Source organism: Nannospalax galili, unplaced genomic scaffold, assembly GCF_000622305.1.
Source record: "Nannospalax galili isolate Female #2095 unplaced genomic scaffold, S.galili_v1.0 scaffold285, whole genome shotgun sequence".
NCBI classification, from domain to species: domain Eukaryota; kingdom Metazoa; phylum Chordata; class Mammalia; order Rodentia; family Spalacidae; genus Nannospalax; species Nannospalax galili.
The window spans coordinates 2,746,777-2,771,942 of NW_008355157.1; the positions used below are offsets into that span (position 1 = coordinate 2,746,777).

Below are 25,166 nucleotides of genomic sequence, written 5' to 3' on the forward strand. Positions count from 1 at the left end.
GAGATAAAATAGAATATTTTCAACTACTGAGGTCTTTGGGAGGAGGGTAGACAGAAAAAGGTAAAAACTATGATCCAAAAGTTCAATATTGAAAAGGCAAGAAGATAGTGAACAGCACCACAGACGATACCAAAAGTGGCATATTGGAATTTATGTAGTAGACAGGAAAGCAACAAGTTCTGGATATGGTGATTTCTTTTGTTGTTGTTTTACTTTTTTGTTTTTTGTTTTTTGTCTTACACATTTTAACTGAAGTAAGTTTTAAGCATTATTTCTGACTGGAAATATAACAGAAAATGAGATTAAGTTGTAAAGAAGAAAAATATGAGTTCATTCTCTTATATTTAGCCATCCACTTAATTTTGATGTTCTTTGAAAATACTTAAAATGTGCTCTAAATCCACCCCATCATTCAACTAGCTATTATTTCATTATTTCAGTTTTACAAAGAACTGGTTCTCTGATGGTCCATAGTTGTGTTATTTTTGGAATTGTTAGCAACAACATAACAGAAAGGGACAAAGAAAATACCCTTGTATCCAAAAATAATAATATAAACTGTTTTCTTTCTAAAGCAATTTGTCTGATTAATGAAGTTAAAGAGCTACAATTGTTGACCCTTACAGAATTATGATTCAATAATTTTGTTAAATATAAGAAATTAATCTATATTTACATTGCAATAACAATTTTCAAATCACTTCCAGTAACTAAGGATAGAAGTGGATTACTGAAGTGGCATCTGAGGGAAGACTTCCAGATAACACCAAACAAGGCAGTTAAAGAATTTTTTCTAGCCTATTTGTAAGAAAATGGTCAGTTGCAAAGCTGCTGCTTTTTCAACATAAAGCCAAAGTCTGACTAGGTAATATCACTAATAGAGCAGAAAGACTGGGGTAGAAGACTTTAATTGTTTGTAAGAACTGGTATGAGAAGCCTTGATTATTCACCAGATAAGCAGCCAAACATCTGAGTTGTACATACAGGCTTACTGTCTACCTCCTCCCATCTCATTTCCAAGTAGTAGTTTGAGGGCTGAGGATGTAGCTTAGTACTAAAGCATATGAGGCCCTGGGTTGATCCTTCTCAGATCCCTAAATTAAGTACTTCTTTTAATTTTATAATATTTCAAAACAGACTAGTGTAAGTAAGATTCGTCTGGCTTTCTTCATAGAGGTGCTAGTAGAAATTACGTCTTAAAAAAGGCCTATTGATTCTATGTAATGGAATTGTAGATATGTGTAGTTAAGTATTACTTGTTTAAGGTTGATAGTCTCAGATACAAAACATCTGTCTCCTTTAGAGTTTTGTTGTTTTTCTTTTTTTTGGCTTTTTGAGACAGGGTCTCCCTGTAGCCCCAGCTAGCCTGGAACTTACTCTGTAGACCAGGCTGACCTTGAACTCACACAGAGCCTCCTGCCTCTGCCATCCAAGTGCTATAATTAAAGGCGTGTGCCATCAGGCCAGTCTTAGAGTTTTTCTTTTATACTGTTGATCCCACTTCAGAAACAGACCAAAAAGCTTAAAAGAAAAAAGTATGTGATCTTGCTCTTCAGACTTAAATTTTTACTTCAGATGGTCTCATTGTAAGATAAATTGGGAGATAATATTGGCAGACAAAAGATAGTTGTTTTATAATAGTTAGTTGCTAGAAAGGCCCAGAAGTTTAAACATTATTGTTGAATTATAGTCAAAGCTGGTGTGATATTTGGCCCACTGTTGGGTCACTAGTCTCCTTTACTTGAAATATATTTAAAGATCCTTTGAGTATGTACCTTCTACATGCCAGACACTATAACAGATGCTATACTCCATTCACATCTCTTTTCTTTCATAAGAATAGGCAACATTGTCTAAGAAAATAATTAGTGGTGGTTTTTTGGCTTTATAGCTCCTAAATCCTGAAGATGACCTCTTACCAGGAAAGATTCGAGACAGCAATCGTTCAACCCTCCTAGCAACAATTCAGGAACACGGTTACCCCACAATCAACCTGGGAATTGTGGGAGACAAGTAAGTATCACATTTTGTTTTGAAAAGTAGTCAATGTGAAATATGAATGTTTAGACCATTAGGGTAGGTAGAGTTGGTGCTAAAGAGACAGATTTATCAGTATAATTTGCATCAATCACGTTCTTCAGAACCTAAGAATTATAGAGGTGTATATGCACTTTAGGAACAAACATTTTCTTCAAATGTGTATTACAACAGGAGAAATATTTTGCTTTGCTGTGAGTGTGAAAGTCTAGAGATCTTGTTTCATGTCATTGGCTTTATCCCAGTGGAACAAAAGTGATGGATTCCTGTTCATACTTTTATTTCAAGAAAGACATTGAAACCACAGGTGAGAAGCCTAAGACAGTCAAAATTAGCATTACCCGATTCTTTGGCATTTAAGTACAATTGTTTCAAAGACTTGTACATTGGTTTTACCCTTTGTAAGCCAAATTCCTTCCAGCTTCACCCACTTAAAAGGACAAAAGAAATCATTTTATTTTGTTTTATGGTCTTTTTGAAACAGGGTCTCTCTGTAGCCCCAGCTGCCCTGGAACTCACTATGTAGACGAGGCTGGCCTTGAACTCATAGAGATCCGCCTGCCTCTGCCTCCCAAGTGCTGGGATTGAAGGCATGCGTCACCATGCCTGGCAAGAAATCACTTTAACTATAATTTCCCATCTTTAAGAGCCTATCAAATTAACTCAGAACTCCAGCAAATTCTCCAAACATTTCTGTCAGCTTCTAGTGTTGTGTCTCACATGTCATCAGAAGAGGTCTGTGGTTGGGGCAGGAGAGATGGCTTAGCGATAAAAGCACTCACTTCTCTCGCAGAGGACCCAGGTTCAATTCCCAGCACCTACATGACCCACTAACAGTCATCTGTAACTCCAGTTCCAGAGGATCCATGGCCCTCCTCTGACCTCTGCAGACATTGCATGACACCGGTACACCTACCTGCATGCAGGCAATACATACATACACATAAAATAAAAATAATTAATAAAATATTTTTAAAAGAAAATGTCCATGCTTCCTGAGCATCCCATTACTAAGCACTACTGCTACTCAGCCTCTTCTCACCATCACTATCTCCAGTTCTCTGAGCCTGGTGGAGATGAAACTAGATCAGTCAGAATGATGGATACCATGTATCTATCACCTATAATCACCTCCTTCTCCCTTATCTCTACCTGTAACTGAGTAGAGCTCATTATGCATGGATCCTTTCCCTAAGTTAGGCTTTTCCAGACTCTACCCTCTCATTTTACAAGGTATGCTGTGGCAGGGTATTCTGTCAACCAATCTTGGATAAAAAGTAGGCACAGTGCAAATCTTAGACACTAACATCTTGCCTACTTTTTAAAGTTCTTTCTGATCCCCCTTCCCCATCCCCAAACATTGGAATAGAGATTGTTTGATGTGTCTTTATACATTGTTCTTTAAATCTTCACCATTTTTATCTACCTGAATTTTTTAACTCTAAACAAGTTCATAGCTGGGTTAGAGAGATGGCTCAGCAGTTAAGAGCCCTTACTGCTCTTGCAGAGAACCCAGGTTTGGTTCCCAGCTCCCATCTGTAACTGCAGTTCAAGGGGATCTTACTCCCACTACTGCCCTCCTCAGATATCACATGACATGATTGCACTTACATCCATGTAGGAAAAACACACATATACAGAAAATAAAAATGAAGGAATCAAAAAATATTTTCTTAATCAAAAAGAGAAGTTCGTAGCTAAGTAACCAGCCAACTTAAAGGAGTGGAAAGGACTTCAGGGGGGCAGGGCAACAACCTGCCTGAGCAGTAACCTATATAAATTTCTAGTACCTAAAACCTATCTTGATGTATATGTAACCTTAAAGAACACAAAAATCAACTTGTGAGAAGAGATGGGATTAATACAAGAATCTTAAAAGGCATAAAGTGAGCAAGCCTAAAAGTCTAAGAAGCAAACTTACTGTAGTCTGTAGGATTAGTTCCCATTCAACAGTGGTACTAGCCCTGCCTCCAAGTATGTTAATGAACTCTGAGACATAAATGTAAAAGGAGCTTTTTTCTAAATCGTTTTAGCCCTAAACTGCGCTTCTCTGACCTATAATTTTATATCTGTTCTTGCTTCTATTGTTTCATTTTGTGAGGTGTGTGTGTGTGTGTGTGTGTGTGTATGTGTGTGTGTGTTTGCTTGTTTGAAACAGGATCTTACCATGTATCATAGACTAGCTTCTAAACTCCCAATACTCCTACCTCAGCCCTCCATGTACCTAGGCCACAACAGCCAGCTTTGTTTTGTTTTTTGTGGGTGGTGGGGGGGACAGCTTAATATACTATATTACTGACATTATCATAAAGGCCAAAGGACCTTTAAAAGACTCTTATATTAGTATACTAATTGTTGTAGCTTTTTTAAAAGGAAGGTTTGTAGACAAGGAAGCTAAGGAATTATCCTTCAGATAAACTTTCATTAAGAGAGCTACAGGCTCATGGCCATAGACAGCCATGAGGAGGCCCTGAAGCGGGAGAGCAGTTAGGAGAGACAGCATCAAAGGCCATGAGTAGCCATGATAGGGCCCTTAAAGGACACAGACCCCTCATTCCTTCAGAGCCCAAGAACAAATGGAGTTTCTGACTCATAGTGTTCAGGTGGATGGTAAGTTCCATACCATAGTGACCTAGCCTGTGTGCTAGAAGTCACAGGCACTGATGAAAGTAAAGCTCTAATTCAAGATTGTTTCCAGCTGCAAAGAGGAGGAAGATTGCAGGGCCATGTTTTATCAGCCCTTTGCCCAAAGAGAGCTGGGGGTGGGAGGAGCAGCTGGAGGATCTGTGATGTTTAACTATGTGGAGTCCTTACTTGATTTATGATAGACATTTTCTAATAATGTTGTAATACTGATGTTACATTTAACTTTAAAATGTACTGTGAAAAGAGTGTAAAGAACAACAAACTATAACTAGTATAGGCATTTAGCAAAATGTGTCCATTTCTAATGTATATCCTTTTATTTGGTACCTATAACTTATGTCAAACTGAGAGCAGGGTTATGGTGGTGGTGGTGGTGGTTGTTGCCGTTGTTGTTGTTATTAAGTAAGTGATGCTAATCTAGGCTTTCTAATCTTAGAGTACTGAGTACTATATTAAACAAGCTGTAAGTAAATGGTTGAGGACTCAGAAGTGGAATGTAGGAGGAAAGAATTTATTACTATTCTAATGGAAATCTGTACTGGGAATTTAACAAAAGAAACAAGGTACATTACTGTACCGCCTATTGATATTCTGTGCAGCTTGCCTCCTTCTTTTTCCTTTGTAGCCCTTTTCTAATGAAAGCAAATACTTTTATACAGAAGCCTCCGTGAGAAACTCGCCAGGGAAACAAGGAGAGTCCTGGGAAGAACTGTGCCCTGTGTTTAAAGCAGGCTAAGAAGGAATCAAGAATGTTTTCAAGCACAGAACCCATACTAAGCTATGACAGATAAGGGGAGAGAGTGACAGTTATATTCTTGTCATTTAAAAAGGCTTGAGTGTGGTTTTTAAATTCTGTATGATTCTACTTTTCAGCTCTTGTTCTTATCACCTACCATGATTTTTACAATCAATGTAAAATTGAAGAGTAGGTTGTTGTTACTATTTGGATTGAATTGAGCTAAAGTGTGACTCTGTTTAGTGCACCTTTCATTTAAAACTGTTCAAGTTAATAGTACATTGAAGATTTGAGGAAAGATGGTTCAAATACCTGAGAGTTAACAGTATTTGAAAAATATTCATTTGTAAATATTATGTCTATATTAAAATACATTTTCTAAGATCTATTTCTCATACTGTATGGAGCATATCACTGAGTTCCTAGGAATCTTCTTTACTGCTGCTCCTCCTCCTCCTTCTTTTTCTTCTTCTAAAAGACAAATTTTGAAGCCAAGAAGTGTCAAGTAATTTGACTGATATTGTAAAGCTAGTTAGTACAAAGGCACTAACTGGAATGTAAATTTCTCCTTCTTTTCTTTCCTTTTTTTTTTCTGAGATGATTAAAGGTATGTGCCACCTTGCCTAGCCAAATCTAAATTTCTTGAGGTTAATAATCCAAAATTGTCTGCTGTCATTTTGAAGACATACTACATATGTCAGAAGAGCAGTAACAACTATAAGCCAGAGTGATCAGAAAGAGTTACATAAAAGATTTCAGTGAAAGTTCTTGACTGAAATTGAATGAAATAAAGGAAAAGAAAGAACCTGAGAGAGAAGAACAGTAGGAAACAGGTGTTACTAAGGGAAAAATGGATAAAAATGGGGTTATTGGGGCTGCACAGATGGCTCAGCAGTTAAGAACACTGGTTGTTCTTGCAGAAGGCCCAGGTTTGAATCCCAGCATCCACATGACAGCTAACAACTGTCCATAATTCAAGTTCCAGGGGATCCAACAGCCTCTTCTGTCCTCTGCAGACATTGCACGACACAGGTGCACTTACCTACATGCAGGCAATACACTCATACACATAAAATAAAAATAATAAATAAAAATTTTTCTTTTTAAATGGGGTTATTGGGCCTGGAGAGATGGCTCAGCAGTTAAGAGCACTGACTGCTCTTGCAGAGGACCGGGTTCGATTCCCAGCATCCACATGGTGGCTACAAACCATCCTTCACTCCAGTTCCAGGGAAATCCAAAGCCCTCTTCTGACCTCCGCGGCATTGCACGACACAGGTGCACTCACATACATGCAGGCAATACACTCATACACATAAAATAAAAATAATAAATAAATAAATAATTTTAATGGGGTTATTTAAATGGGAGGGGAGAGAGGATTATTCAAGGAACCTTGGAGATAAAGGGAAAGAAGGAGCTCAAGAGAGGTGGGACCATAGGTGGCGGGTACTATCAAGGGAGAAATGCAAAAAATGGGGGCACTTTAAACAAGGAAACCATGGCGGAAGGGTTACACAGTGAGAGAGAAAGGAGAGATAAACAATGTCTAGCTAGTTTTAAAAAACCAGAGGGAACCACATTAGTCCAATAACCTACTGACCAATTATACATACATTATCTCTACATGAGTCCATGTGTATAGCTAAAGGCTACATAACAAGAAAGTGCCAGACAGGAGATACCTCCCTTTGTGTTGTTGGCCAGGGTGGTCAAGGGACTCCTAAAATTACTCAGGCTATTGCCATAGCCCTTGATGGCCTCCCAGAACTTGAAGGTAAGACCCTGCTGCCGAAGACAGAACGTACTTCAGACACAAGATTTGAAGCAATAGAGCCGCAATTGACCTGCAACCAGTTCCCCTGAAGGCCGCTCTCAGAGCTTTGGAGAGTGCTATGAAGGTGCCAAGAGAAAACATCAATGGATGATTCAAGACCAAATAACCACATCACAGCATACATCATTGGTGCAGTAGTGGCACTTTTATCTTGGGGGCAATCAGCAGCTACCTAATTTGACTAAACGACTACTCAAAGGAAACTCAAGTGTGGTAATGTAAATATAACCTAATACATATGGCTGGAGTGGCCATAGATCTTAGAGAAAACCCCAAGACTGTCACATCACTAGACTAATGTGATTTCTTACTATGTGCAAAATATGTATCCTTATATTTACAGACAAATATCTCAGCCACCACTCATCAAAGAAGCTCATTTTGCACCAGTCAGAGATTATTACTAAGTACCACAACTGGTCACACACCGACATTGTCTATGAATTACCCAGGCCTAAGTGACACATCTCCAATGCAACATCTACACCTAAGGCTCATGAAACATAGAGCAGGGATAGAGAAAAGGACACTAATGAATCTCTCAGTCCTCAATAATGAAGCTCCCTCATGCAATGGAGGGCCAGGAACACAAAAGGTCACAAATAGCCAAAATGTAGAGATCAAGAGTCTGTTGAATGTTGGTCCTTGAACAAGACCCCTTTACTAAACAACTCCCACCCAAGGCTCAGGGACCATTGCAGAAGAGGGGGCAAAAAGATTGGAAGAGCCAGGGAGGAGGTGCATGACCATGTGGAAACGGAGTCCTACAAGCTCCTGGAAACCTGTTCATAGGATTCTATGACAATGGTGTCAGCATACACAAGTCCCATGCAAACTCAGGCAGACAATAACCCAGCATAGAACTGAGAAAATGAACAGCAGACCTCAATCTTATCTGAAGGAATGTTAGCAACTGATTGCTGCTAGATGAAGAAGAGCTGATCTTCCTAAAACAAGGGACTCTAGATAGGCTGACTAAACTTAGTGGACGGACTTGCCTTGGGGAACAGCTGAGGACACTGACAACCCAGCAGGCCTTAACAGGGAAGGCCGAGTATATGGGCTGGGGGGGTGACTATGAGAGGATGCCACTGTGGACGGGGGTATAAAGATGATTAAGATTGTTTGAGCTGTTCTGTATTAAATACACAAAAAATTCAATTTAAAAAAAAGATTTCGAGATGGCTCAGCAGTTAAGGGCACTGACTGCTCTTGCAGAGGACACAGGCTCAATTCCCAGCACCCACATGGCAGCTACAAACCATCCCTAATTCCAGTTCCAGGGGAATCCGAAGCCCTCTTCTGACCTCCACAGCATTGCACGACATGGGTGCTCTCATATACATGCAGGCAATACACTCACACATAAAAAATAAAAACAATAAAATATTTTTTTAAAAGATTTCAGAACTACATTTAATCCCAGTACTTTTAATCCCAGCACTTGGGAGGCAAAGTCAGGCAGATCTCTGTGAGATTGAAGCTAGCCTGGTCTAAATAATGAATTCCGGGCAAGCTAGGGCTATAGAGAGACCCTGTCTCAAAAAAAACAAATGTTCGAGTTCATCTAGAACTTGGATTAGTACACGATCTGGATAGGAAAACGTGTTTATCAAATTGGAAACATAGAATCCTTCATTTGTAATGTTTTCTTGGCTTTTGAAGCTCTCTGCCTATGTTACTCTGAATATAAGTTTTTTTAATTTTTTATTTATTTTTATTTTATGTATATACGTGTATTTCTGGCATGTAGGTAAGTGCACCTGTGTTGTGCAATGCCTGTGGAGGACATAAGAGGCCCTCGTATCCCCTGGAACTGGAGTTATGGACAGTTGTTAGCTGTCCTATGGATGCTGGGATTCAAACCTGGGTCTTCTACAAGAACAGCCAGTGCTCTTAACCATTGAGACATCTCTCCAGCCCCAATACAAATTTTCCTATACCTCTTCCTTGGCTTTCTGTTCTAATTCTTCAGACTATTGACTTGCAAATCTTTTGTTCCCTCCCTGAGTATGAAACTAGTCAAGCTTAGGTGTTCCAGATGCACAAATATATGTTAGTTTATATACTTGTAAATACCATCCCGTTTCTACCTTGAATAGGGACTAATGCCCTAGGTTTTTTTTTTTTCCCCTGTGGCTGGTTCAGTTATTCAGTTATCTATTAGCTTCTGTTTGTCCTAGGCAGCATGAGTTACTAAGTACTATACTTGCCAGCTAACAGAGTTTTGGCCAAAACTTTTTAAAAGATACTGATCATTTAGCCAGGTGTGGTGGCACACACCTTTAATCCCAGCACTGGGGAGGCAGAGGCAGGAGGATCTCTGTGAGTTCAATGCCAGCCTAGTCTACATAGTGAGTTTCAGGCCAGCTGTGGCTACAGGGAGACCCTGTCTCAAAAAGACCAAAAAAGAAAAGAAAAAAAAAAAAAAAAGATATTGGTCATTTGAGCATATGTGAGTCTCTGCTTTTGTATTTTCTTTCTAGTTTCCTAATAAAATTTCTTTGAGAAACAGATAAAAAGTAGATAAAGGATTTGCTTACTCTGTTTATCTACCGAACAGAGTAAATAAAGGATTTGTTTGTATTTAGTCGATGTACGCTGTTTCCCAACACATAATAGTAAGCTTCTTGACTACCAGGGCAAAGCACTATGTCCACAGCAGGTAGTGAGGGTGCAGTTAGTTCCTAGACTAGACAGCCCTGCCGTCTTTTCCTGTAACATCTTCTCTTTCTATGGAACCTGGAAATTTTGTGTATATAACCATTCAGAAGAATTTTACAAGGTACCTTCCTATTTGGGAAGCTGCTCTAAGGCATTTACCTCATGAATATAACAAGGAACAAGCATGATCAAATGCACAGAATAATTACATTGCTTTAATTGAGTTCATATAATTCCTAAAAGTGATTTTAACAATTAAGCCATTTGTATTCCTACCTCAGCTGAAGACACAATTCAGTAATACAGCTTCCCAACTGCTGACTTGAATCTTGTAGCCTTTTAAGAGTTGAATGGCTGAGAGATTTCTGTAATTAAGTGAAGTGGTCCCCCTTCTGGAAAAGAAGGCTTCATAGAACTGCCCCACTCTAATCGGGGCTTGCTTGACTCTGTCTTAGACTGATGTTTTGGATTTCAGTCTTGTGCTCTTGCTGTTGCCAACTTGTGAAGCTGCCTCTTCACATTAAAGCATGAAGTAGATTAACAAGTACTGAGATAGCAAGTTGGGTTCTTATAAAACTGGCACATTTAGCAGAAATTATCAAGATAGACTTAATAGTACAGTGATTACTTAGGCAAAGCCCAGTGCCTTACAATTTCCAATTTGTGAACCAAACACATCTAACTTCTTAGTGCTTACCTAATGTTCTTAAAGTAGGACTTTTCTAATCAACAAGGAGAATTTAGATTTCAGTTTAATCAGTTCTTCTTTATAAATTCTCTATTTCCCTTATGAAATGAGCACTCTTTTCTGCTGAAAATATGAAGTTTTAAATTTTGAATAAACATAATTTTCTCATCTTTTATTAGAAAACCTCTCTCATTTTCTATTCATTAACAAAGAGTGTTCCTTGTCCCTTAACAAACATATTTAATGAGAAGACATTCTTCTCACTCTTCTGGGAGACTTTTTTAGTGACTGTTAGAGTTGACTTTCTTTTTTTTCACTGAATTTTTGCAAATTTCATACAGCATATTTTGAGCATATTTAGAACCCCTCCCCTAATTCTTCACAGTGTAGTTGATATTTTTATTTCTTCTAGGAGTAATCTCTGGGTAACTGTACCTGTAGAAATTGCTTTCCTATCCTTACCTCATAAAAAGTAGTATATTTCAGATCGACTTTCCTAATTACGCTAATTACCAAACAGTTCTGATCATTCTGTCTCAGTCATATAATCAATTTCTTATATGTATTTTTCATTTTAATCAATATATTTTAATTCAATCAGTGATATTATTGTTGTTTATTTTCTTAAACTTTTATTGTCAGTACTAGCTTGTTAACTTATGTGATAAGAAAGCATGACTTATGATCTCTTTCTATAGATGCAGGATGCACAGGGGGCCTGAAGAAGGAGAAAATAATAGCTATATACAATACACAGTTTTATGCCATACACGAAGTAATACCCAGAAAATACTTATAGTTATCCTTGATTTTTGAAGACAGAAGTAAATGCCCCATGCTATTTTTTTGTTGTTTGGATATTTATTAACTGCCTTTATTCCTTAATCCACAAATCTTAGGTTTTCTCACTGTCTATCATCTTCCTTCATCTTAGAATGATACAGCTTGCAGTTGATGTAACAGATGAAACAGAAAAACTAATTAGCAGCTGTTGTCCATCTGTGTATTTATATTAAATATTTTTAAACAAAAATGCATTTACATTCTGAGTACTCTAAAGTTTATAAACCCTCAACTTGGGTAATGGCTCTGTCTTGATCCTCAGTTTTGCAGCAGACTTTATAGCAAAGTAAAAGGAATTTTATGCCAGTCAGGATTATAAGAATTTAAGACAGAGATAATTTTTTTTAAAAGCAAAAGAGTTTTAATGAAGCAGACTCCCTATGCAATCAGATTTGCTGATTTGCAGAGCAAAAAGATGGCGTATCTTCCAGCCGAGATAGCCATTTCATTCTTGCACAGAAACTGATGAGTACATAGTCTTGAGAAAGTCACATTAAGTCTCTGGTAAATTTATTTTGACATACATTTCTCCTTTACCTTTTTTCTACCTGTTTGTTATGTTTATACTTCTTTAGCATGAAATTTAGAACTGAAGGAAATTGGTACTATTATTGGTAGCTATCTTCCAAGTTGAAGATGAAGGTCATAGCTTTAGGAAGAAAAGGTACTTCCTTTTTTTTTCATTTAAGCCAAATATAAGAAAGATTCTGATGTTCAAAAAGCGAAAGGAAGCTGGGGAGATAGCTCAATAGATGAAGCACTCACCAAGTCAGCATGAGAACTGGAATTCTTATCCCCAGAAACCAGGTAAATGCTGGGTAGGCATGGTGGCGCCTGTAATCTCAGCACTCTGAAAGCAGAGTAAGAGATTCCCCCCCACAGACTAGCCAATCAGTGAGTTCTGGGTCCAACTAAGAGACCCTGCTTCAATAAGTAAAGTGGAGAGTGATGGAGGAAGATGCCCTACATCATCTTCAGGCTGCCACACTCATATGCACATGCTCCTACCCATGCATGTCCACACACACATGCCCATACACTTGCAAACAAGCATGCATATACATGCATGCATAGCACACACACATACACACTAAAAAAGAGGAAGAAGAGTATGACATACAACATAGTATCATATTACAGTGCTCAAATCTATTTCCCCTATGCTTCATAATATATCAGAAGAGAAAATAGCCATTGTTTATGTCGATTGGTATTTCCATAGACTCAAAATCTTAGAATAAGAGGACTTCCTGATGTTATCTGGACTAGTCAAGGAAAATGTCTTCTAGCCAGTCATTGGGTTTTTAATTATTTTAGTGAGAAAATTTTACTTCTTTATGTGGAAGCCCATTCTCTTGTTGGATGCTATTATTATACTAAGGATGTTTTTCTATGACTGAGCCAAATCTCCGTTTCTTCACAAATAAGCTGACTCCCTTTTCTACATGGCGGCCTTTCAGATATTTAAATGCACAATCCTGTTTTGCCTTATTTAGTTTCATCTCAAAGAAAGTGTTATGATAATACAAATATTAAGTATTCTCTCTCCAACACTCAGAAAATATTGTTTTCTGTAATATTGTTTTAACTGTTTATTCCCAAAGTCACTGTGGAGAAATTTACTCAAACCCAGGGTCAACCCAGGACATTTAAACTGAGTGCTTACAGTGGGCAAGAATTTGGCAGGACAATCAGCAAGTGTATATGAAAAGAGAATGTGTCATAAGATAGTTACATATTACTGTATCGCCTTTGCATGTTTATTATAATTTGTTGTCTCTTTCATTTTCAATATTTTAACTTTGACTTTAACACTGCCACTCCTGCTTTTTTGCTTACTTACATTTTCCTGGTGGAATTTTGTCCTACCAGTTATTTTCACTCTTTTATCTCTTTCAATATTTTTCTAAAAAATAAATAAATAAATGATAAATATTTTTTAAAAGGGAGCTGGAGAGTGGCTCAGTGGCTAAGAACTCTTGCTATTCTTCTAGAGGACCTGAGTTCAATTGCCAGCACCCAGTTGGCAGATAACAACCATCCGTAACGCCAGTTCCAGGGAATCTAACTCCCCCTTCTGGCCTCCACAGGCTTTGCACAACACAGGTGCAGTTACATACATGCAGGCAATATACTCATACACATAAAATAAATAATAAAATTAAATAATACATTTTAAAATTATTCTCCTAAAAACTAACATTAAGATGAAATCTGAGCTTATTAAAACCATAAACCCTATCTTCCATCTGCCTTATATTATTAGTATTATTATTATTATTATTCCTTTTGCTTTAATAGGAAATTTGCTGTAAATGATTCCCATGATATTTTTTGCTTCCATCTTAACTTCTGCTACTATTTATAATACTTTATTGTCTTTCCTTGTCTCTGTTGTTGGGTAGCTCCAGTTACTATTTGCTCTTTTATCCTCTTATTATTTTGGAAGTTCTGCCAGACCTTTCAATTCCCTTCATATTTTCCTTCCAACTAGTGATGCTCATAGTCAATATGCTTTTATTCACTGTCATATAAAAAGGTGTTGACTATATCCCTCCTACAGACATTCTCATGCCCACCTATATCAATCAGATGAGATCTTTTAAAAATATTTTATTAATTTTTTGAGAATATCATTCAATGCATAGTCATATTCCCTCCTTTCCCAACTCCTCCCAGATCTATCCCTATTTACTTCTCCCATTTACCCCCTCCAACCCCTCTACTTTTAGGTAATGAAGAAAAATGCTTTAATTAAATTTTCTTTTTTTTTTTTTTTTTTTTTTTTACAGACCAAGCTGGCCTTGAACTCACAGAGATCCACCTGCCTCTGCCTCCCAAGTGCTGGGACTACAGGCGTGTGCCACCATGCCCGGCTTGTAAATTTTCTTTTACGTTACATTTCTATAACTTGAGTTTATATTCAGCAATTATAATTCTCCAGTTTATTCAATCATTATTTCAGTTCAATTATTTGTTTTCATAATTAAATGTATGTGAATACACAGATGGATATTTCACTACAGAACCCTTTTCTGTTTCCTAGCTGAGGTCTCTTCTAATTCACTTTCTCATTTACAGTCACTTTTCCAGAATATTACTTAGTGCTCAGTTATCTGAATGTTTATAGTTTCACAAATGTTCTTCCATCCCTGACTGGTGAGATATACGGCTGGATGAGATTAACTGTTTCCTTGTTTTAACACAGAATTGCATTTTGTTGATAATATTCATTATCCATTCACCTGAACTACATTCTAAATGGTGCTGTGTTTTTATGCTTTCCTCATTTAATCCTTAGATCAGCCATCAGACTCAATGAAAGTAGGATCCAGCAAGGCAAGGAGCCCAGGACTCTGAGCCTCAAGAACCAATCACTTGCATAATTTTAAGTTTTTTATTTTTATACATAGACTCTACCTTCAACAAATACATGGGTACTCTTGTAGCTGTAACCAGTGCAGTCACATAACTGAAAGACTCCAAAGGGTCCCCATGTTGGTAGACTGAACCTCCCATAAAGCACTTTTCAAATCTTTACTCTCATCTTTCTCCTTGGGAGGTTGCTTCCCAGATCCAGAACAACCCAGTATACTCATGGACAGGAAAATGCTGGAATAAAGGGAAATTTTATCCAGATCTCATAAAGGAACCTGGTAGTAAATAGCAATGATTAAAGCCAGAAAACGGCCTTCCTTGCTATTTAGACCTTTCACATGCACCTCAATGGATGTAGTTAAGTCCCTACTTAAGATTTCCTCCAAAATGTTAAAAAAAAAAATTGCCTGGTATGCTAAAATTATACTTTACCAGGTTATTGGACAAGACATTAACTTCTGTCAGTACAAAAACTGGTTACTATTCCAAGTGTTTTATATATTATGTTATTTAATGTCCCAATAGCTCTATTACCCCTACTTTACATATCAAAAACTGAGGCAAAAAGGGGTTAAGTACTTTGTCTAAGGTTTGGCATCTAGCAAGTAGTGATACCAGGATTAAGCTCAGACACTTTTACTTCATGTGGTGTCATAACATTCTTTCTCCCTCCTTGTCAAGTACATTAAGATAGCAGGATATTCAGCTTCACAATCATGAGATTTGGGAAACACATGCTGTCTCACTGAGAGATTATTTGATTTCTAGTTGATCAAAGTTTGCTCAAGTAACCTTAAGCAAAAAGAGGGATTTATGGGACATCACGGGGTTATCTCATGAACCCAAGACAAAGAATGGAGTAGAACCTGAAGAGGGACTAAAAGCAGGCCCTAGAAAATCAAAAGGCAGGCTTACTCCCTTTTTAGATGTCCATGTTAGAAATCCATGAGGGACAAAGTAGAAGAGTCAGGGAAATGCCCCTCTCCTACATAAGCAAGAAGTTCTCAGAAAACAAGAGTGTGCTTTCTCTGTGTACCGTCAATTCAAGGGAAATGCTATGTGCAGGTCACATTGCTCAGTAGCTTTATATGTATTTAAAGTGGTGACTAAATAGTCCCTCTCAGCTACTCCCTGACATCTTGCCCATTCTTGAGTTCTAATGCCTCGCATTTTGTTTACTCTCAATCATTCGGTCCCAAGATAGTCCTTTGCAGCTCAATATCCAGAGAACGAGGCCCTTGTTTTTGTCCCCATGTCCCTATACACACACCACCACCACCCCCGTCTTCTCCCAGACCTATGATATCCATACCATCAAGGACTTACCATCTAGCTGACAGGCATGTGCCTAGTTTCAATCCTGAATATTCATCCTGTCCTTTTACCGTCTCAAAATAGTTCTTACACACTCAGCCTGCCTTCCTTTTTTTCTACACTTTCTTTTCCAAATAAATACCTACTTGCTTTTCATATTCCTAGGGATCCCCTTCCATTTCCTATTTGACAAACTCCATAGTTTTAAGCCTGACAGAGTCTCCAAAATCACCTTGTCATACTTATCCTCATCATTCCAATTAAATTCTTTACTGTAATCAAGCCATGACCCATACTGATCTGAAAACATTTCAGGCTTAATCACTTTTCCAGGTTCTCATTAGTGTAATTCTCTTGCTTATAAAGCCCTTTGACATTCCTTTGTGCCTGTCCAAATCCAGCCCATTTTTCAGGCCTTCACTCAGTTCATTCCCTTCAAAGAGTCTTTGTTTGTTGTTTTGGTTTGTTTTCTGTTTTTTGAGACAGGATCTTGCTATGTAGCCCCAGCTGTCCTCAAACTCAACAGCAATCCTCCTGCTTTAGCTTCCTGATTGCTAGGATAACAGATGTGAGCCACCACACCTGGCTCTCTAAAGAGTTTTATATGCTCCTCCCAATACCTAGCATGACCAGCTATACTGGTATGCCTGGGATTTCCAGATTCATGTAACTTTTAGTATATGAGATATTTTTAAGTAAATCAAAATAGTTAGACACTCTATAACACTTCATTTTCTCCTCATTATTCTACATTGTTTGAACAGGAAACCCTGTAAAAGCACCAGTGGTCACTACTTCAGCACTTTCAAGGTCCTTTTTCTACATCAAGATTTTTGCTTTTACTACAGAGGTCCGTTTGATTTTCCTTCACACAGAATATATTGTTAATGTATACTCAGAGGATAAAGTGAATTTTTTAAATATTTTTATTTTATGTGTATGAGTGTATTGCCTGTATATATGTAAGTGCACCCATGTAGAGCAGTGCCCATGGAGGTCAGAAGAGGGTATCAGATCCCCTGAAACTGGAGGACAGTTGTTAGCTGCCACAGCCGGGAATAGAACCCAGGTCCTCTGCAAGAGCAGTCAGTGCTCTTAACCACTGGGCCATCTCTCCAGCCCCAAAATGATTTAGTTTTATTTTTTTAATTATTTAGTTAATAACCATATAATTAGAAGAAGCATTTCATTACAACAGCATTGACATATTCAATAACAATTTCCAGAGCTAAGATGCATCTCTTTCAAAATTGGCTGTGAATTTTTAGGTATATAGTTGAATTAATACAGTTATACAATATTGTACTCTGTCTAAACCCTATAAGACATAAAATTAAATGAGATTTTAACTTTAAAAAAGATCTCCATTTCATTATTAAAATAGTTTCATACAAAACAATTCATTTTTAATACAATTGACACTAAGATGCACATGCATTTCTAATCTCTATATATCTGATTATTACTAGTCACAGTCAGTTACTTTCTGAGCTCCTTGGCATCTGAGCATGGATATAAAGTCATCAGGTAGATTTCAATGGTAATGTTTTTCACGTCTACTAATTATTAAAGAGCAAATTTTTATGCTTTGAAGAATGTTTTTTTATTTATACACCCACTTCCGAGGTAGCACCCTCCCATAGCTTCCCTCCCCTTACTAGAGCCCTTATACTCTGATATCCCTGCTACTGTCTACTGTGTTGTCGGCACCCCCAGCCATTCCCCACTACTTGCCCTTCTGGTGAATCTAGTCAGCCTATCTAAAGGTCTTTGTTTTAGGAAGGTCAGCTGTTCCTCATCTAGCAGTAATTAGTTGTCTATATTCCTTTAGATAAGATTGGGGGTCTGCTGTTCATTTTCCCAGTTCTGTGCTGGGTTACTTATCTGGGAATCCCTTTGGCCACTCTGGCCATCAACTCAAAAGAAGGTATCACTTGTCTGACATTCTTGCTTGTTATGTAGCCTTTAGCTATACATATGGACTCTTATGAAGTTATGTTAGCCCATTTAATCTTTGGTTATACTTTCCTTTTGGGTGTTTAAGGCCATACAGTTGGTCCAGATAAACCGATTTATTTTTACTTTTAAGGTCGTTTGAGGATCTGTTCCTCCGGGGTCACATGGGCTTGAGAGGAGCCACTGGCTCCTTTCTTTTACAAGTTCTACCTATGTGAAGATAAGTCAAAGGTCCTGCCTCACCATGGTTGGCTTCAATTGGAAGCATGGAGGACATGATTCCTCTGTGTTGACCCTCCTCCCTACAGATAGGACACTGGTTCAAGTCCGTCTGGTGGGGTATCCTCGGCCTTCTTGATCAAGAGGACAGGTGATCCACCACCATCACAGGACATTTTGAGAGATGCCCACAGTCCCCTGGAACTAGTGGACCTAGGAGGGCAAGGAGCAAAAAGTGTCCTTTATGTCCCTCTGACTGAATTATTATAGACCTCAAAGTATGTCTGTTAAACACCCAAGAAGGTTAGTTCTATTAGTCTGGTATTTTTAATTATCTTAGGCAAAGACCAGTTGTTCTCAGATAAACCTTACCTAGATGTATATTTCTTGATCTCGTATGTATAATTTGTCAGTAGGTTGTAGGAGTAATATGATTCTCTCTGGTTTTCAAAACTAGCTAGGCATTGTTTATCTTTCACATTGTCTCACCCCTCCATCATGGTTTTAAGTAAACACTGTATCTAATATATTGCCTTTGTATATTAATGTATTTCTCTTTATTTTTTCTAGCCCAGATGACTTACTCAATGCCTTGAATGAGGGTATCAGTCGTGCTGATGTCATCATCACATCAGGAGGTGTATCCATGGGGGAAAAGGTATGAAAAACTGGAACTCATGAAGATTTATTCACTTTAATGTCCTTGAATATGACTGATTTCTGGGGTCTGGAAGTGTTCTAGTTTGATTTTTATTGCAGTGGTAAACTCTCTGACCCAATGCAACTTAGAGGAGGGAAGGATTTATTGGCTTACACTTCCAGGTCATAGTCTGTCATTGAGGGAAATCAGAGCAGGAACTTAAGCATCAGGAGCTTGAAGCAGACACCATGAAGGAACATTTGCTTGCTGGCTCACTTGCAGGCTCATGCTCATTCCTTATACAGTCCAGGACCACTTGTCCAGGGTACAGGACCACCCACAGTGGGCTGAGTCCTCCTATATCAATTAACAATCAGGACAGTCCCTCCCAGGCATATCCACAGACCAACCTGATAAAGACAGTTACTCAATTGAGACTGCTTTTTCAGGTGATTGTAGGCTGTGTCAAGTTGACAGTTAATGATAACTAGGACAGGTATATATCTGATATTTTTAACCAGGACCCCACAAAGTTGAAAGCATATAGGACTTTAGAAATTGCTGGTCTTTCTAGAAAGGATACAGTAGGAATAGGTCAGGGTGCTTGCCTCAATAGCAGCCTAGAAATTGCAGAATGCTTTTTACTCTAGCCTTAAAGACTTTTCTTGTTTTCACTTGCTTTTACTACATTAGTACTTCCTTTATATGCCTAATGTAGAGTTCCAGGATCCTCCCTTTTTCAATCTGAACATGAACTTCCAGAGGCCACCATCTCACATATCATATATTCTAGACCTTACCAAAATCTTTTAGGCAAAAAATAGAGAAGGCCCTTCTTTATAAAACTCATAAATGGGGGCTAGAGAGATGGCTTAGCAGTTAGGAGCACTGGCTGCTCTTACAGAGGACCCAAATTTGATTCCCAGTACCCACATGGCAGCTAACAACTGTTCATAACTCCAGTTCCAGGGGATCCAACGCCTTCTTCTGACCTCCACAGGCATTGCATGACATGGGTGCACTTACACACATGCAGGCAATACATGCATACACATAAAATAAAAAGAAAATGTGTTAACTTATGATTGTTGGATCTATTAGATAATATTATTGAAGTAAAATATTCCTTGCTATAATAATAAAACCTACATTTTGTTTTCAAAAATATTTTGGAAATGTTTCAAGAATATTTTACCAGCCTATAATCTCTTCTTAAATTTTCTTATATCTCATACTAATGACTAAGTCATTATAGTAAAAATGTAATAATAGCCAGGCGTGGTGGCGCACACCTTTAATCCCAGCACTCGGGAGGCAGAGGCAGGTGGATCTCTGTGAGTTCAAGGCCAGCCTGGTCTACATAGTGAGTTCCAGGACAGCTGGGGCTGCAGGGAGACCCTGTCTCAAAAAGACCAAAAATAAATAAATAAATTTAGTAATAGCAGTTTATCAAAATTCATATTTTCTGATACACGCCTTTAATCCCAGTACTCGCGAGAAAGAGGCAGGCAGATCTCTGAGATCCAGGCCAGCTATGTCTATAAGGGAGACCCTGTCTCAAAAAAAAAAAAAAAAAAAATTCCCATTTTCATTCTTTTTTAAAATTTGCTTCTATTGAATTTTGTATATATTTTATACAGAATATCTCAAAGACTCTTAATCATCTTTATACCCCCATCCGCACTGACACGCTCCCACAGCCCCCCCCACTGGAACCCATATACTCTGTCATCCGTATTAAGACCCAATGTGTCAAGTCAGTATCCCCACATACTCCCCCGTGCAAGTCCATCCACTGAGGTCTAGTCAGCCTCTCTCCACCTTCAGGAGCTTGATTTATTTTAAGATAAATTATAGAGAGATATGATCTTGGACCCTGCCCCTCTTTTTTTTTAACTTTTACAGAAACTTTATTGAAAATTTCATACATGCATATAAGGTGTTCTGATCAAATCCATGCCCACTCCCTCTCGTCCAACATTCCCTCGTCTGAAGAGGTAACCCTAAAACCTTTTAAGGATTAGATACAAACTCCCAAATACTTTTGACATCTTTGGCCTTTGGAACAGAGTATGTTGCTAACAGGCCCAAGGACATTTTGAGTTTTAGCCAAGAAACTGGCTACATTTCTTTGGGGTCTTTTTACCCTAACTGCCTAGCCAATTCCTACCTCCTATTCTTATCATGCCATCCTCTGAAGGGGTTACCCAAATTGCCTGTAGGGAATAGGGACACAGACCGCTCTGACTTCTTCCTTGTGAACAGGGACGCAGGGCGAGGCAATTGGAGTACCCCTTCAGTGAGTCTATCTAAAAGACTCCCAAATTGCATAACTCTTGTCTCTAAGGGGAAAAGAAAGTCCTTGAATCATGAATAGGAGATGTGAAGGAGAAGTAACGGCAAGAGTAATTAGTCTAACAGTTCTAGACAGGGAACTAGAAAAAAGTCAGAGCAGGGCAATTTTCAAATGTTCATATGAGAGTCCATTGGAATATTTTGACAAGGGCTTCCAAAAGTATCCCTCTATTGGGACCCTGCCCTTTTTATCTATAAACTTAAACCTGAGCTGATCCATGGACTCTATTGTCTCTGAGAGCAAATATCAGAATTTAGTAGCTTGAACAGAAAATGCCTGCCTTCCATTCACAAATATTACTTTTAGATTATTTTAAGAACAGCATTTCAGCTACCAAAAACCACAGAAGAATAAGAATCTCAGTCTAAGACTACCATTTCAAATTATTTCCAGCAGGAAAGTGTAAACAGGTATTCTTACAACTCATAAATGGCTTTGTAAGTCTCCTTCAAGTCTCCCAGAAGCCTTTAGCACCAGGTAAAGCACATTGCTACAGACCTCTCCTGAGCTGCCAAGGCTGGGTTTGAGAGCTGCACTGTGGTAAAACTGTAAGAAATTATTTGCAGCGCATGTGTTTTCATTGCCATCAAGTTGACCTCAGTATCACAGGAGCACACCCCAAAGTCAAGACTATTTAAATGCTAAATTTGTTATTTCTAGGGATTGTTTCATATAGAACTTATATTAGTTCCTAGTGAGCTAATTGTGCCATATTGCCACTGGGCAGACCTAAAGTTTGTCTTTTCTAGTACTTCTAGAGAGGCAAAAGCTTATAGTATACAATTTTGGTACTTGTGACTCCAATGTTGTAAAGACAAGATGGGAACTTCTGAATCTGGCACTCTTTACTAGTGCTAACAAAGATGTCACAATTATCTTAGGGACTTGCTTCTTTTAAACAAAGCCAATATAGTTAAGAACATTGATTTTATTTATTTTGCTCTCTGTGAGTTACTACACCAGACCTTTAATTCATTAGGAAAGATGTTTTAGGACGGGGTATTCTAAAGTATTCCCAGGAGCTACTAACTGTCCTTACCTTCTACAGTTATTACTGGAATTGTTGAGTCCTGAGCCCTACCAACCCTAACAACCTAGGTTCAGCCACCCATCAGTATGCTGATTAAAGAAACAAGTAACAATGAAAAGCAGAAAAAGGAAATTTATTCAATCGGCCACACTAGGAAGAGAAACAAAGAGGTCCAGTGACCCCACGCCCACCCCAAGTCCATCTTTGAGATTCTCACATGAGGCTTAGGTTTAAATACATGGCAAGAGGTATGAATAGATAAACAGTCCTAGGCAAGGTGTGGTCTCACCCATCATTGACCCATCATTACCTCAACTCCAGTTTGTCTGGCAAAGTGGTCTGACAAGTTGTCAGAACTCTGTGAAATCTCCTTTGAGGAAGCAAATTACTTCTCTGCTGATACCAGGTTTCACACTTTTTCTTCTCCCATAATGAGTCTCCTGTAAAAATTCCAATTCTTTGAGGGGGGGGTCATTATTTCAATATCTGATAGCCAATGGAAAGGCATGAGCCTCTCTTTAGAGTTCTTCATTGCTGCGGAGAATGGTTACAAAGTGGGAAGAGTAGTTTAGAGTAACTAGGGAGAAGGGTAAAACGCTGCCAGAAACTCCTGTCAGCCACTTATAGTTCCAAAAAGAATTTTGTGTACTTAAGAGGAAGGGAGGGAGAGAAGGAGGGAGGGAGGGAAGCAAGCAAGCAAGCAGTCATCATTTTTTTGAGACAGGGTCTCTTCTGGCCTAGAGCTGCCAAGTAGGCTAGCTTGGTAAGCCAGTGAGCCCCAGGGATCTGCCTGTCTCCACCTCCCTAATGCTGGAATTGCAAATACACACCACTACACCCAGCTTTTTTATGTTGATTCTGGGCCTCAAACTCAGGTCCTCATGCTTACAAGATAAGCACTCAATCAGAACTGTCTTTCCAGCCCAAGAGAATCTTTGCAATGAAGCACATTTTAAATATTATAAGTTGTCACGTATGGTGGTATGCACATTAGTCTCAACTGCTTGGGAAAGTGGGGCAAGAGGAAGCCTTGAGTTTAAAAGTCTGAGGTAAATCTGGGACCATCTCTCAAAAATAAAGTAATTGAATAGATACTCCAAGTTCAGAATCTTTATTACATGGGAATTTTAAGAAATAACCTATTTCTATAAACAAACTTTATCTCTCTAAGCCAATCAGAGCAGAGCACCTTTAAGACACAGTATAATTTAATCTATTAATGGGTTATAGACACATAAGCAACATAATAGCTTCAATTCTACAACTTCACTAATTGCTGAATTCATCGGGTATTTCCCTTCATAGAAATAAATTTTTAATTGATTTATCCTCAAAAAATGTACAATTTAAAAGGTCTGATAAACCAAATTTCTAGATCTTCTCTTCAGAATAGATTTACATCATCCATTTACAGAGATCTCCAAGTGGTTAGACCATAAAGCCAGATTCCTAGTCATTACTGCCACAGAGGGGAATAATTACATGGTGGTGCATGAAAACTAAAACAGAACCAAAAATCAATATAGGAGCAGAACTAGAGAAACCAGAAGTCAACAGACTTACTTTGGAATTCACTCCAAGAATGAAGGAAAGATGCATCCAGGTCTAAACCATTCATAAAGTCTACTTCTATGGCAAGTGAATTTCAACTGGTTTAGTCCAGTAAATTAGTGTGCCATCTTAAGGTCAACTACAAAATTGATGAAGTATGGTTTTTCTAAACATAAAATTATACATCTCAAAATGTATAAAGTGAACATGTGTAACAGGTTTTTATTTAACTCAGTAATGTAGAAGCCAGTAAGATATAATTGACTCAAAAGAGAATTCAGAGAACACATACTACACAGATAATTTGGAATGTTGGAATAAATTCACTAATAGAGGCAAAATTGGTCCATACCCACAGTTATTAATTACTGCTCAATCAGGATTCTTTTGCATTTCTTTGGCTAAACATCAAGTTTACCATCTGACCTTGGGCTGCTATATCAAAATATCATGAGCTGGGTGGCTTAAACAGAAAATATTTATCAAATCTCTGGAGCTGGCAAATTCTGCAGTCTGGAGCAGTACAGTATACTGGGTGATAGGTTCTAGCGAGGACCCTCTTCCAGGCTGCAGAGATCCATCTAATTCTCTGGCCTTTTCCAAGAATACTAATTCTATTCATGAGGCTTCACACACATGACCTATTTACCTCCCAAAGGTCCCACCAACACTTTGAGATTAGAGTCTCAACTTTTGAACTGCAGAGTAAATATAGTCCATTGTACTGTCAATTTTCTGCAGCTTAATTGCTGCAAAAAAGGTCAAAGACACAAATAACCCAACAGTTGCATTGTACTAGATACCCAATAAACTTTTTTTGTCCATTTGAAGGTCTTTGACAATTGCTCTGACAGTAGCATTTGTCCTTCCCTCGTTAAGGAAAAGACCTTGCCCCTTCCTTGTTTTTCTTCTTATTTGACTCTGGGTTTCTGAATATTAGACCAAGGTCCTTGCTGCCTCAATAGGTAGACAAAAAAAAAAAAAATTAAACTGATTCCCAGCATTCTCAGCCCTTATCACTATCTGGTCTAAACCTTCCCTTTGTTACAGAACAGGAATCATTTCTTCATGTTCAAAAAGAACTGGAAAGAGGTGGGGGAAATATTTCTGAAACCAAGATTTTTTTATAAGAAAAAATGTTTTCATTCATTTAGCAACTATATCTAATAAGCATTTGCTTTCCAAACTGCACTGTAACATTTAAGGGCCTGCAAGAAAGGTCTCTGCAACTTCAGTACATGCCACTGTCTTCTTTTTTTTTTTTTTTTTTA

At 38.2% G+C, this 25,166-nt stretch overlaps 1 protein-coding gene across 3 annotated transcripts in view; it reads left to right on the plus strand.

The window, feature by feature from the left end:
* The window catches only part of Gphn (gephyrin), a 578,173-nt gene that overhangs the window by 516,522 nt on the left and 36,485 nt on the right, over positions 1 to 25,166 (plus strand). For all 3 annotated transcript variants that reach the window (XM_008852141.3, XM_008852142.2, XM_008852140.2), the window contains 2 exons: positions 1,892 to 2,013; positions 18,889 to 18,976. In XM_008852141.3, coding sequence (XP_008850363.1) covers positions 1,892 to 2,013; positions 18,889 to 18,976 — 210 coding nt within the window. The remainder of the gene's footprint in view (positions 1 to 1,891; positions 2,014 to 18,888; positions 18,977 to 25,166) is intronic.